General features: G+C 34.0%; 3 protein-coding genes and 1 non-coding gene across 4 annotated transcripts; 3 read left to right on the top strand and 1 right to left on the bottom strand.

Moving 5' to 3' along the window:
* Window positions 1-1,052: 1,052 nt before the first annotated feature.
* Window positions 1,053-4,872, bottom strand: LOC132168842 (la-related protein 6C-like). Its single transcript, XM_059579903.1, has 10 exons — window positions 4,567-4,872; window positions 4,248-4,329; window positions 4,042-4,139; window positions 3,367-3,438; window positions 3,203-3,282; window positions 3,014-3,092; window positions 2,777-2,824; window positions 2,590-2,658; window positions 2,305-2,433; window positions 1,053-1,310 (listed from the first exon to the last, which is right to left on the bottom strand). The coding sequence occupies exons 1-10, from the start codon at window positions 4,870-4,872 to the stop codon at window positions 1,053-1,055; spliced, it is 1,221 nt and encodes a 406-aa protein (XP_059435886.1).
* Window positions 4,873-6,670: 1,798 nt separating this feature from the next.
* Window positions 6,671-7,258, top strand: LOC132168850 (cytochrome b561 and DOMON domain-containing protein At5g47530-like). Its single transcript, XM_059579916.1, has one exon. It carries the CDS (start codon window positions 6,671-6,673, stop codon window positions 7,256-7,258), a length of 588 nt encoding a protein of 195 aa, XP_059435899.1.
* A 2,094-nt stretch (window positions 7,259-9,352) lies between these two features.
* Window positions 9,353-9,426, top strand: TRNAI-AAU (transfer RNA isoleucine (anticodon AAU)). Its single transcript has one exon. It is a non-coding gene; the product is annotated as a tRNA-Ile (tRNA).
* A 2,307-nt stretch (window positions 9,427-11,733) lies between these two features.
* On the top strand, window positions 11,734-14,760 carry LOC132168859 (peroxidase 10-like; the record flags this gene model as incomplete). Its single annotated transcript, XM_059579929.1, has 5 exons — window positions 11,734-13,011; window positions 13,548-13,739; window positions 13,850-13,921; window positions 13,999-14,182; window positions 14,702-14,760. Coding segments are annotated over exons 1-5 (735 nt in total), but the record flags the coding sequence as incomplete, so codon positions are not given.

Consider the following 14,760-nt stretch of genomic DNA (forward strand, 5'->3'; position numbering starts at 1 on the left):
AATAACAATTTACTGATAAATAAAATCAATTTTCGTCGAATAACTTATCAAAGTCTATCAGTTTGCCAGGTCATACCCAATAAAAGCACGATTACTTTCGACTTTCAAAAATTACAGCTAGAATTAACACATCAGGCCTCACTCTACATCAGCCCCCTACAATAAATTAAGCTTAATTCTATATCCCCCAAATTCTACCACATCTTGCTTCCGCCGCTCATACCTTATTCTTCCTAACCCTCATCTTCTATCTCCAAGTCACTTATTCGGGTTCGAAGCACGTACAACTGAAATCGCTTTCGGAAAATTGCCAAAATCGTCATAGCGTGCGCTACGCGCCACCTTCCTTTCGAAAATTTCTATAAGTTCAGTACTCTTCAACAATTTTCATGAATACACTCGTTTTCTAATTATATATATCTTCTTAGATCTTTTAGGGTCGATAATTTTGTCTCCTTTTAGACTTAGCACAACGAGGAAAGATATGTACATACTTGTTGATATATAAGATAATACTATTAGTTATGGGTTACATTGTCATTTGATTTCTTAATTAGTACTGCTTTAGTAATTAAATTAGTTACCCAAGTTTGTGCTATTTTACAATTTTATAATTAGAACCAAAGGTTTGATCTAATACTCAATAGTACCCATTTTCAGCTATTACACACACATGATACGCACACACACACACACACACACACACACAATCCAAATTAGGTTAAAAATAATTAGAACAATATTTAGTAGCTTTGTCCATTGAAACATTGATTTTATTATCCTATAACATTCTTTAAAAAAAAAATAATTAGACAAAAATGTGACCACCAAATACCTACAACCATTGTCATGACCTCTACATACCATAGTATATATATATGCTTAATTATAGACCAATATTCCACATATTATTGGCTACTTAATCAATTCCCCAGATTTCTTGAAGACTAAGCTGGGTGAATGTAGAGCCACTTTATATGAACTAATTAAAGGCCAAAAACCTTTAGGGCGAAAAAGAAGAAGAAGACCAAATTAGGGCACCACCCATCCTCTTAAGGTGAAGCAGCAGGTTGATGAGGTGGAATATTAGTCAATGGCTTTCCTCTTCCCATGGTGAAACCCCTTGTCCCATCTGGCATTCTTGGGCTCTTGGAAGGGTGGTTGGCAGAAGCTTCACACAGAATGCCGATTTGCAATAATGGAGAAGAGGGCAGCAGCAGCCCACGCCCACAGTGGCTTAGACCACGCCCTCTCCATTTTCCTCGAACTCGACCCCATCCTTTCTTTGATCCCAATGAATTTTCCTCAGCCTGCCAATCAATTATATATACATTCATTCTTTTTAATCAAATTAAGACCCCCTTTTGTTTGGAGGGGAAGTGTATCAACAAGGTCAAATTAAGATAATAATAGTGTACTTAATTTTCATTTTTGGGATTGTGTTAAAGAACTTAAAAAGCGCTCTAGTGCTAGACAAAAATGAGTCAGTTTGATAAAAAACATAAGAACCACTTCTTTGAATTCCTTTTCTATTAAAGCCTAAAACAGCGTTTTTAGACGCTTAAAAATGAGTATTTTTTTTTAGATTACAAAAACTCTATTTCTAAACACAATCTCTAATATGCTTTCAGTGCAATGTTTAAGGTTATCTAAAATAATAATAATAAAAAATGTCGAGATTTAGAGCCGGTTTGAAAAAATTTTCATTTTTAAGCTTCTTCCGAAAGACAGTATAGAGGTTTTGTCTATAAAAGAGGTATGAAATAGCTTTTTCGAAAAACTTCATTTTTAAGCTTATTCCAAAATGTAGTTTTGGGCTTTTTTTAGAGCAAAAAAGTCAGGTGCTTTTTTAAGTTTTTTTAACCAAACGGACCCATTTTTTGTTGTTACATTTTTATATACTAAAATCACTTTTTAAGCTCTTTAACGCAACATGGTGAGATGAATGAGGTGCATAGAGGGAGCAAATCAAAATGTTAGAATATTAATTAAATAGTTAAATTTACCCATTTATGTTAGTTTACGTTTTTTGGATAATTGATAATTTAATGTTATATCATTGTAGATGTCTTTGACTTTTGAGTTCAAATCTCACACGAGTGAGAGTGTTAGAATATTAATTAAATGATTAAATTCATCTATTCCTAATACTTAAAACTTTTAAAATAATTGATGATCTAGCATACATAAACAAAAAAAAGTCCTTAAAAATCATAAGCTTGTTTTTTTTTTTTTTTTTTTTTTGCGTAAAGATTCTCTAATATGATTAGCTATATACGATGAAGGATAATTAATCTTACGTACATTGCCCTCGACAACTGATTCTGTGTTGTTTGGTTGACAGGAATCTTCAATGGATTCATGAGGTGGTGCCTCAGAGTCCTCTAAAATGCCATCCAATTCTGACTTCCTGTTCTTTAGAACACATCTTGGCTGCACATCATTTTTTCAATCATTTTTTTTAAAAAAAAAAAATTCAATGATAAATTCACATATTCACTATATAAAAAAAAAATAGTAAAAGATAAGACGGAGAATGATTTTTATCATTTCTTAAGAATTCAAAAGCTTATTAGACGAGATACATACCGAGCGTCTAATCATCGACCTTACACGAAGCCCTATTCTCCAGTTCCTTTCATCATTCAATTTCTCAACCTGGTGAAGATGGCGAGTTATTGATGCTGTTGCAAGGTGAAGATGATATGCAGTAACAACAATAAAGAAGTAAGAAAGTCTGCATAAATATTAAAATTTCTTCATGATTTTTACATACCGCTTTCTCAGCTTTATCCGCAGTCTCATATTCCACAAGTGCATGCAGCTAAAGCCAAAAGGAATTCATGCAAAAACAAAATGGATTAGTTCATGAGTAACACTATTCTTTACACCTATTTTGTATCTATTGACGTAACGTGATTTAGTTGATGATTTTTCTTTTGTTCATACAGAGCACATTAGCTGATGTGAAACGGGTGTGATAAATCATGTGTAGTTCAAAAATAATTTCTACCTTGTTGCTAACTAAACAATCGCCTTTGGATCGAGACAAGTGGGATTCTTGGGGATAACATATCCGAACTGCTTTCACGCTGCTCAGTGACAAAACCCAAAATGAGCAACAAGGAAGACCTTCTTCTTCACATTTAAACACGTACACCAGAAGAGGAGCATGTAAAATTACAAGGTTAAAAGACCAAACCTTCCGACCACACCAAATATTTTCTCAAGGTTTTGATGAGAGTGATCTTCAGGCAAATTCTCTGCAACAACTGTACGAGACTGCAAGAAAAAACTTTCTAAATTAAAACATTTTCTTTATCCATGTGCTATATATATATATAGGAAGTCTTGCAGTTCTTCTACCTGCAAATCCTCTTTTTCTTTCTCAGTGAAAGGGTGTTTACGTCTAACCTTCTTGCCATCAGAACTTACAACCTTTCATGCATCATAAAATAGGATCAGTATTTATAAACCTCAAAGACAATACAGGGGAAAGTTCACTTACCTCATAATTAATATTTCGGCACTTTTCCAATTATGCTCTTAAAATTTAAAAAGTTATAATGTCGGGTTCCTATGTTTTAAAATTTTGCAATGTCACATATCTATTAAATAAACTTTATGTTAAATCATAGCCAAGGACATTAAAATACCCAAACTACCCTTGTTCTTTTAAAAGGCAAAAAAAATGCTCAACCGCTAACCCACCGCCATCCGTGGGTCAAGTTGTTCCTTTTTATTTTTTTTTTTATTTAAAAAAAAAAGGAAAAAAATTAAATTTTTATAAATTTTACAGGAATATAAAGGATTTCACTTATTAACTGTTTGATTCAAACCTAAATCCTAAAGATAAGGATATGATGGCCTTGTAAACTTTTTAAACATGAGAAAACAACATTAAAACTTTTTAAACTTTAATGATATGATTACAAAAGTGTCAAAACATCAGGGTAGGTAAGTAAAGTTTTCCCGAAAATATATTTGATGTTTAATATTGAAAGTATTCCATAACAAGATAAAAAGAAAGCAGAGACATACAAGCCTTGAAGAGGACCGCAGTGCTTGGGTTATTATAGTGTTATTGATATTAACAAGGGACTTAATCTTTTTTGTGGAAGCAATGACAGGTATTGGAACTGTTACAAAGACAACAAATGCAAGAATGAGAATCTTTGTTTTTATGGCTTGAATCCATAAACAAGCATAATTGAGTACAAAAAGTTGTCTTCCATGATCATCCTTACCATAACCTTCAGGATCTTTATTTACATGTTTCATAAAAGAATCATTTGCAAGCAGACTCATGTCGCTGAATTGATATTCCACCTGTTATATATACATACAGAAAGACCATGCTGAAATTCGAAATGTGGTAAAAAGTATAATATATATATATATAAAAGAAAAGTTGTAATCAACAATCAAAACTGTTAAATTACCACTTTTTTTTTAAAAGCTCAACATATTTAGGATTTGAACTTTGGACTTTTATCATGATACCATATGTTAAATCACCAGTTATCTCAAAAATTTAAACTAAGAATAAAAGATAAATGGAATCACCTGTTTGATGATCTTTTGCTGAAGATCATCAGAGAAGGTGCTTTTGGAGCGATCGGGCAGCGGGGGATTGGGGTTGGAGATCAAATATGAAGGCTCTTGGTCTCCAACATAGATCCAATCAGAGCCACCAGAGCCACCAAGAAAGTGGAAGCATGCAGGATAGGCATAATCTGAGACCGCAGGCATCTGGGTAAGTGATCTTGGGACAAATTCAGGTGCCTGGGCATTGAATCTGAAAGAGGGACTGTTTGTTTGTTTCATGTGATCATTTTCTTGCATTTTCTCCTCAGGTTGTGCTTGTGCCATTTTTTCTCTTTTGTTTTTGTTTGTCTTTGTTTCCTTGTTCTTTTTTGTTTTCAGTTCTCTACCTGAGATTTGTGTTTGAATGTTGGTTTATTCTCTCTCTCTCTCTCCCCCTGAAGTTTAGTAACTGTCTGCATGTATTTGTTCATATTGAATCCACGTTTCGCGCCCAATTACGGGCATCTATATTCCAACGAGGGGACAAGTTTCCTACACACGACCGTTGCTTGTGGGTTTGACTACTTTTTTAAGGTTAGCATTTTGCCAAAAGTCTCTCTCTCTCTCTACCAATTCCTAAAATCTTGCCTCGACTCACTTTGATCATCAAGATATTGTCCGATATATTTTGTTAGAGCAATATTAATTACAAATTACATTTTAATTTCACAACTATTTAACGTGACCGTTAATCTTTGTTAAAAAAGAATAATATTAAAAATTACATTTTTATCGTAGAACTATCCCACAATGTGTAGACTTTTCAACCAAACTTTAGATTACGTCTTTATTTATTTATTTAAAAAAAGAAAGTCAAGAGTTGGTTAATAAGTATCCCACAATGTGTTGACTTCTCAACCAAACGTTAGATTAGTCCTTATTTATTTATTTTTAAAAAGAAAGAGTTGGTTAAGTTGGTATATATATATATATATATATATATGTGTGTGTGTGTGTGTGTGTGTGTGTGTGTATCATTATAGATAGTTTAGTTGAAGATGGATTCCGAGAAGAATCGGGTTATTGTGAAGAATTTGATCCAGATTATTTTTGAGGAGTTAGATCCCGTCTGGCTCAAATACATGTGGGACGTTGACGGAGCCACCTGCAAGGACATGATCGAGATTATTTACATGCTTTATCTTGTTAAGAGTAAAATTTGATTACGTATTGTGATTGTGAAACTTGAGTTGTAATATATTTTGATGTTTGGTCTTTAACTGCGATATTTGAAGGCTTATCTATGCATGTGATCATGCTTTAGACTTACTCTGATTATTTATGGATGGTAGGTTTAAATTATAGCTATTTCTATTTATAAGTGAAAACTTTTATACTGCAAATTAACTCTTTACGAATTAAGATGATGAAATTCCTGAGTTTGTTCGTGTAGAATAAGATTGAAAGGTAAACCATATAGTCAATTACCAATTAATTGATTTTACTGGGGCATTACACTATTACCATAATTAGGGGCCTTAATTAGATATTATTTATTAACTTTTTATCGTATTAAAGACTTAAACTATTTTTTTGATAAATAAACTCTATTGTACAATTATTAATTAGAGCCTTAATTAAATACTATTTATTAACCTTTTACCATATTGATTTTGGGGAACTCAGTGGCGAAGGCGTGATATTGTTTATTTATTTATTTATTTATTATTATTATTATTATAAAAAAATCTGATAACCATGTTTCACTTAACCCACGCCAGCTCAGCAGTTATGGATGGTTTCCTGATGAAATGCTACTGCGTAGCATTACTCTACCATATTAGAGCCTTCAAGTATTTTTTTAGAAATAACCTTTATTAATATTGTACAATTGTTAATTGTGACCTTAATTAGATACTATATATTTATTAACTTTTTACCATATTAGAGCTTTAAACTATTTTTTCATATAGAACCTCTATTTGACAATTATTAATTGAGGCCTTAATTAGATACTATTGATTAACTTTTTACCATATTAAAGCCTTAAGGGGGCTTTATTTAATTGGAGGTCGCCTAGGGCTTGAACTACCCCCGAGTTTTTTCAATAATCCAGATTTAATTTCAAATTTCCTAAGTCCCCATGGGAAAAGCTCCAACATTAATGTTGTTTTTCTCTTGTGTTCTGTTCTCTCTATGTGCCTCATCATTCGCTCAAACCTGCAAGAGCTATACTTTCTCTAGCAAAAGGGTATACACCTCATGCCAAGACCTTCCTGTTTTGAGTGCTTTCCTTCACTGGAGCTACGACCAATCAACCAACAAAGTTGACATTGCTTTCAGGCTCACAGGAACCTCAAATTCGAGATGGATTGCTTGGGGCATCAACCCTACAGGACAGGGAATGGTCGGAGCACAAGCCCTTGTGGCCTATCAAACCTCCAGCTCAGCCATGCATGCATACACGTCACCAGTGCCTGCATATCACACATGGTTGCCAGAGGGTAGTTTGAGCTTTGGGGTTTCAAATCTCTCTGCAACATTTGAGAATGGCAATGAGATGATGATATTTGCTACACTGGCCCTTGATGGTGCCATGAAAACAGTGAACCATGTCTGGCAAGAAGGTCCTCTCATTGAAGGGAACCCTAGGAAACATGATATCTCTCCAGGTTCACCTAATTTGAGATCATTAGGCACCTTGAATCTTCTGGATAACCACCATGTGTAGAGCTCATGTGATGACGGAGTACGAGTAATGCTAGACGTCCTCTTTAAATATGTCTCCCTTGTGTCCTCTTAAAAGTGATCTGTCTTTTAAAATTATTATTGAATTTTTCAAGAGAACTGCTATTTTTCTATCTCCGGTCCGTCTCTCATCCATGATCTCCACCTATTTTATTTTAAAACTAACAAATGGATATGTATGACCCATATGTATAAGGTAAGCAGATCTAATGATCATTGGTTTTAAAAAAAAAAGATGGATGGCAGATGGACATGAGATTGAAAAATTGCAGATTTTATTTTTCAATAATAATTTTAAAATTCACATCAGTTCTGGGAATACAAGAAAAATATGGAGAGAACTGCTAGCATTCCTAGCTTGGTGGAGTACAAAACTTTTTTAAATTTTTATTTTTTATTTTTGCCTACACTCATAATTGTTGCAGTTATCTACAATTAACTAGAATAAATAGGCAATTAAGCATCGTTGTACTATGATGAAATGATTATCAATGAAATATTTTTATTAAACCTTTAAGCTATTGGCTTGAGATAATGCTATTGTGCGGGTGAGACAATATTGATAATAACTTAGAATGTGCACATTTGTTTTAATTAAATTAAACATTAGTATAACTGTTTTTGCCCTAATTCTTTTTAATTATAGTTGATTATGAAATATTGTTTAACCACTAAATTTTTAGTTCAAATGGATCAATATTAAAACAATGAATAATCTTTTATAGAAAGTCAATGAAATTTTGAACAAGACAAAGAATTGCTAATCAATAGTGAAGAGCCAAAAAGATTTGGGGAGGCCAGCTGTTGATCTGCACCGGCTGTTTTTCTTTGTTATGAGAAATGATTCATTTCCTTCCTTGATCATTCTCTCATCTTTTTACTTTTCAAAATTATCATTGAATCTGTGGGCTCATGTGGGTTTCACTTATAAGCTACACATAATTATTGGTGATTTTGAAAAGTAGAAAGATGGGAGAATGTATAGTACTATGTCTCGTTTCTTATAAAAAGTTGGAAATTTATGAAAAAAAAACAAAAAAACAAAAAAACCGAAACAAGAGGAATTGTTTAAGAGCAAAACGAAATGTGAAAAGGGCGCTGGTCCTTTTTTTTTTTTTTTAATAGTTTTGTCCCATCTAAAATTCTGATTCCACGGGTGATTATAAGTAGAACTAATAATTTTTTACATAATTCGCAAACCAGACACGTAGTATGAAATTAAAAAGTTTGGGTTGAAGTGTATGCACCGTTTAATTAAATGAGTTAGGTTATAATTGACCTATACAATCTTATATTCATGGTTCGAACATGACCCAACCCGACACGCGACATAATAGCAGACAAATTTTTTATATGATCCCTGAATCCGACACGAATTAACAAAATACTTTTCACAAGCTTCGTCAAAGAAAAGAAAAAAAAAAAAAAAGGTGTCAACCAAAATTATAATGTTGCCCCTCACCACTCACACCCTGACAACAGATATTGCTCTTTGGCCAATTAAATTGCAAAAGTCTGCTCAAATTATGTTAATGGTTAAAGAGTCCATTCCATCATGATGTGGGGGTAAGACTTTATTTTACAGTTTTTAATAAAAAAAATTAATACATCCCGTAAAAGCATCAAATATAATAAATATGAAAATACTATATCATTAATTCAAATTAATATAATGAACTTTAGTTCATTATAACCCAATGCTTCCCACCCACCTCCGAGCCCCCAACACCAAAATCTTCAAAATCAACCATGATAATGGCTCTCGTGGTTTTATTAGTGTGTGTTTTTTTTTTTTTTTTTTCCAATAGATATTTTATTAAGAAAAGAAAAATTATTTGGTGTGAAGAATTATATTATATTTTAGTGTTTTAAGCTTAGGTATCTACTTTCTATTCGAGAGTATAAAATATCCCGTTTACACCATAACTTAGATTGAAGCTATCCTCTAATCTGGTTATAACTGAAGTGTGGCCTAATCTTTGTGACGAGGAGAAATTGAGTAGAGAAATAACTGTAATTATATTATGATCGTTATGTAAAACAAACAAATAGTAAAATGCAATGAGTCATTTCAACTGGCCTATTAGCTCAGTTGGTTAGAGCGTCGTGCTAATAACGCGAAGGTCGCAGGTTCGAGACCTGCATGGGCCATGAAATTCATTCTATCTCTTTTTCCCTTTTTTCAACTGAAAATATGTAAACCTGAAGTACAAATGAAAGAAACGCGTGGGGCAGAAAATCAAATATTGTTTATCCAACGAAAGCGTGGGGCTGTAACCACACTCTTTTTTCTGTCGTAGTATTTTCTTTTGTTGGAACTGGAATGTGTTTAAAGTGATAATGCACGTAGCCTGCATGATAAAATGCCTGAAAGAGATTTCTTTGTGAAAAATTTGTTGACAGAAACTGGTTGATATATGTGTGTGTGTGTGTGAATTCAATTAGAGAATTTGGAAGGAATCATAAGCAGCTATTGATTAATGTTTCCATTTTCATCAAATAGCTATCACCCTGATTACAATCGATTATATCTTGCTTTTTGTCATGGCATTTGAGAATAAGATGTACATCTAATTACACCCTGCCAATTTTTCAAACAGGACTAGTCTAGCATTTGTTGGTGTCTTCAGTAAACATGGCTTTGTGTTGGAGTGGGTCCAAAATGAGATGCCGCCTTTTATAGTGCCTGGCAATGTCTCTCTTTAGTTTATGAACTAGTTTCTCCACAAGCTTTATTTCTGGTGTAGCTGTCCACTATCTTGTTTGTAATTTTGTAAAACTATGTCACAAGCTTGGGTCATGGATCTATAGAAGTATCCATTAGAACTAGAAGCATAGGTTACTTGCTCTTACTTTATAGGCATCAATGTGCTCTGAAATTGGATGCTTAAAGCTTGTTGTTGTTCCCATCTACCAAAGTTCCATTCTATGATTTTGAAGCCTGTCCAGGAATAGTACTTGTATCAGACATCCTTTAAATACTGTGCTTCTATTTGTTTTCATCATCAGCATATAGTTTTAAGTACATACCACCAAATGATCTCATCATTCAGTTAGCGCTCTTGCTTTCTTATGTAAAATTATTTTTATGTGTCCTTTATATCAAATCTACTGGTTTTTGGGTTTCCACAGAACTAGATTATCTAGGTACATCTAGTTGACTACAAAAGCCAATAAGTAGTTGAGGAAATAATTTCACCATTATTGCCAGTTTCCCAGGTTAGTAACTCGATTCCTTGTCATGTATTGCTGCTGAACACCTGCTTATTTATGTTGCCAGGTAGTCTTCTAACTCATGAAGGTTCCATATTCCATTGAAGCTTGGAAGAGTTCACTTTAGGAGAGATAATTATGCAGGGCAAGGTTAGGTATGTGGATTCTCTAATTGTTACAAGTAGCATCCAGGGGCTTCTAATGATAAAGCAATACCAAAAATTTGTAATGAAATAGTTGTCATAGTGAAGTAGTGCACTTCACTGTTGCTTTTTTAATATACTACATTACTAAGTGCAATGCATAATGTAGAATGCAAAGTGCTGGTTGAAATTTTTTTTGCTAGCCTTACTTGTAGAGACACTTGTACTTCCACTGTCATGACTTGATAAATATTGTAAGGTTTTATTGTGCTTTGTCTTTACAATTTGACCAGCATAGAATTATTTGCATACCTTTCTTGTATGAGATCCTAGTCACGTTTTTGGATCTTAGCATGCGTATGAAATCTTTACTAATATATTTGCTCAAGTATGAGTTCTTGTTGAATGCTTCTTTGTCTCTCTTGTCAAATAAAAATGTTTTAAGTATCTTAGAAAAGGAAATGTAGCCTGTGATATCAGTGGAGAGACGTCTGAGTTCTACGCAAGTTTTCTATGAACTTTTATATATTTATATATATATCACTGCTAATCTCTTCCTTGCTGATTGTTGGAGCAGGCAATTTCATTGTGCTGAACAACTGTTCTGCTGCAGTGAAATAGGGGGAGAATCCCAGTAATAAGAGAGTAAAAATTGGAAGAAATTTGTGCCTATGGAAAGAAACTACTGGCTGAGGTGTGGGTTTAAGTTGAATGTGGATCCAGATGTGCACATTTCTTGTTTTGTTAAGAATTTTTTCCTGATATTAGCTGCTTAACGATGGATTAGATATATCATCCAGACATTAGTATGTATCATCCACTGCTTCTTTTAATCGAAACCATTGGCAGACCATCTCTATTTGCTGAATGCTTAGGGAAACTTATTGAATGCACTAGCTCATACTGTACAAACAATAGATTAACTTTGCCTTCGTTTATTCAAGATGTTACATTTTATCTTGACTCTGCTTATTCTTTATCTTGGAATATTTTGCAAAGAATTTTTTTCTCCCTTTCTCATAATTGTACATAAGTTGATTGATTAGGTCAATGCCAGTGATATGGACATCTTTAGTATAAGTTCTACTGGTGTCAATTTACATCTTACATAGATTATCATTGAGAACAATCTCAACATACAAACAATTAGATTCAAATGCACATGGGTTGAAACCAAATGTTCTGAACCCATTACACTCTAATAGATAGGACATTCAATTCATTTTCTATGAAAGTTCTAACAAAAACTAATCACAATTGTGTTGTTAGAGAATATTGGCATTGATTTCTGTAAGTTTTTAAAGCATGGCACTATGTATTGGAGGGTCATGCATCAGAAATTGATTTCTGGTTCCTTCGTAGTGCTATTAACAATTTAGTCCTCAAGTTTGAGATTTCATATCAAAAATCATTATGATCCTAAGTGTCTCACATGACTTAAGTATAATCTTAACCATGTAAGTCGGTTTTCAAGGGTGAGTTTTACCCAAATTTTATATCATTTGGTATCAAAGTTAGCTACCACGTTGAATATGGGATCAAACGCAATTCATTGAATATGGGATCGAATGACTTGCAGCTTTGTGCACAAGTCACATAGGGAGCAACCTATAGGCTGGATTAAAATGTCTTGGTACTATGTATAAGCATAATATTAAGTAATTTAATATTGATAGATGAGTGAAACCGCCAAAAGAAAACTGGTTATCATTGGGTCAATGTAGACGTCGGTTGCAGAGCGTGGTTATATGTTATGATCCCAAGTATCTCACATAACTTAAGTACAATACTAACAATGTGTATGTAAACTTTCTGACACCCTCCCCTTGTAAGCTGATTTTCAAATGTAAGTTACCCAAAGTTTCTATCAAAAACACTTTTCACATTTTTAAATAAAATAACGATTGGGGAATATAAGAAGTAATAAAGTAGGGGATGATTTTAGTGAATGCTTATCACATCTAAATTAGTAGGACAACAAAGTTGCAAATGTGGCCACTAGATTTTACAACACTAGTGGCATAGCCACTTTCTAAGTTAACCAATCAATTTCCTTTGATATTCTATTGTTTTGCATATAAATCACCACTATGCCCCAAGTACATGTAATAGGAATCAGAAATTCACAGCAACTTGTCCATGCTCACAAGCTATGGGTCAAAAACTCTTCCCCTGTTTCACCTTATGTTTAATTGTGTCTTTGTCTCCAACCATTTATAGGTATCCCCTTGTTTATAGCCAACTTGATTACAATTTCTATGCCAATTCTTGCCCTGGCTTGCCCTGGATTGTCAGCAAAGGGGTTCAGTCAGCTGTCAATAATGACTACAGGATGGCTGCATCCCTACTTCGGCTGCACTTTCACGATTGTATTGTCAATGTAATTGTTCTTTTCTAAAACCTTTTTACCTCTAGCTTTTAGACATTGTTGCATCTCTTGCAGTGTAATCTCTTCCTGCCAGAATCAGATTGGAGCACACACTTACAACGCACATACATATAGAAACACATGTTCTTTGAGTAACTTTGAGAAAGACCAACTTATACCATATACTGTATTGCCAAGCACCCTTTATGTTTTAGTTGGTTGCCACTTGCCAATAACTAAAATAAATGAAAAATAAAATAAAATTTGGTGCACATTTTATTATCAGAAGTTTCTATCTGTTTACACAAACAGCCTACAATGAGTTTAGGCTACTATGTCAATGGGACATGTGACAGACACGTAATACAACCCAGACAAGCATGTTAAACTCTGTACAACTTGCTTGTTAATTTTATGTCCCTTTAGATTGTTTCTATTTGCTTCTTTGTTACTTGGATATTTTAATATGAGTGGAACATTCTTTATGTACATCAAATTTGACTCTATGGAGCCGTTAAATTGCCTAAGTGTGTGATTGCTTGGCATAGGGCTGTGATGCGTCAGTTCTTCTTGATGCCACAATAGATTTCACAGGTGAAAAGAATGCTCCTGCCAATCGCAATTCACTTAGAGGTTTTGAAGTCATCGACAATATAAAGGCTGAAGTTGAAAGATATTGTCCATTAACTGTTTCTTGTGCTGATATATTGACTCTTGCAGCAAAAGAAGCTGTTTCTATGGTATTTGATACACTTCTATATAAACTTTTAGATGACTCTGCAATTCAATCCCTTATTCAGTTGATCGTCTTTTTCTTATTTCTACACTCATTCTTTCTACTTTTTGTCAGGCTGGAGGGGTTTACAGTTCCTGGCCTGGTCCAATTGGCCGACGAGATGGAACAACACCAAGAGAGAAGGGAGTTAATGAACAAATACCATCACCTTTTGAATATCACTGCCAAGTTCTATTCACTTATTCTTTCAACTTTTTTGTCAGGCTGGTTGGGGTTACAATAGGGGTTACAATTTCTGGCTTGTTCCATTAGGCCGGCGAGATGGAACAACAGCAAGCGAGGAGGCAGTTAATGAACAAATACCATCACCTTTTGAGCCTCTACAGAATATCACTGCCAAGTTCACATCAAAGGGTCTTGACTTGAAGGATGTTGTAGTCCTCTCAGGTTCTTCTTCTTTACCTTGTCCTTATTTTAACCTACTAAATTTTGACTCTAAGAAGTAGTTTGACCTCCATTCTCATGCATAAATCGCACTATCCATTTGACCACTCATTTTCAAATAACATGAGAAGATTGATTCTTCGTGCATGGTGGAAAATTTCAAGCACACCTTTAATTAGGGTTGACAATTTTTGACACGATTCATAAATCTGATACGAACTTAGCTGGTTTGAGCTGAGGGGTTTGACATATGTATCCTATACTCATGCCTCAAGATAACTCGAACCTGATACACAACATAAAGACTAACAATGTTTGACATGACATACAAACCCAATATGAACCCAACATAATGAAATAGGTCGGATTATGGTTGACCTATATAGTCTTGTACGCATCCTTCAATACGACCCAAACTCGACATGTGAACAGAAATCTCTACCTAGTACCCTTAATTAGGCCATTCCTTAATGTGTTTTTGACATAGAGGGCTTTTACATATGCAACTAGTCTCTCTTACAGGAGGACACACCATAGGTTATGCCCAATGCTTCGCCTTCAAGAGGAGACTCTTTGACTTC

The sequence above is a fragment of the Corylus avellana genome, chromosome ca1, assembly GCF_901000735.1.
Source record: "Corylus avellana chromosome ca1, CavTom2PMs-1.0".
NCBI lineage: Eukaryota > Viridiplantae > Streptophyta > Magnoliopsida > Fagales > Betulaceae > Corylus > Corylus avellana.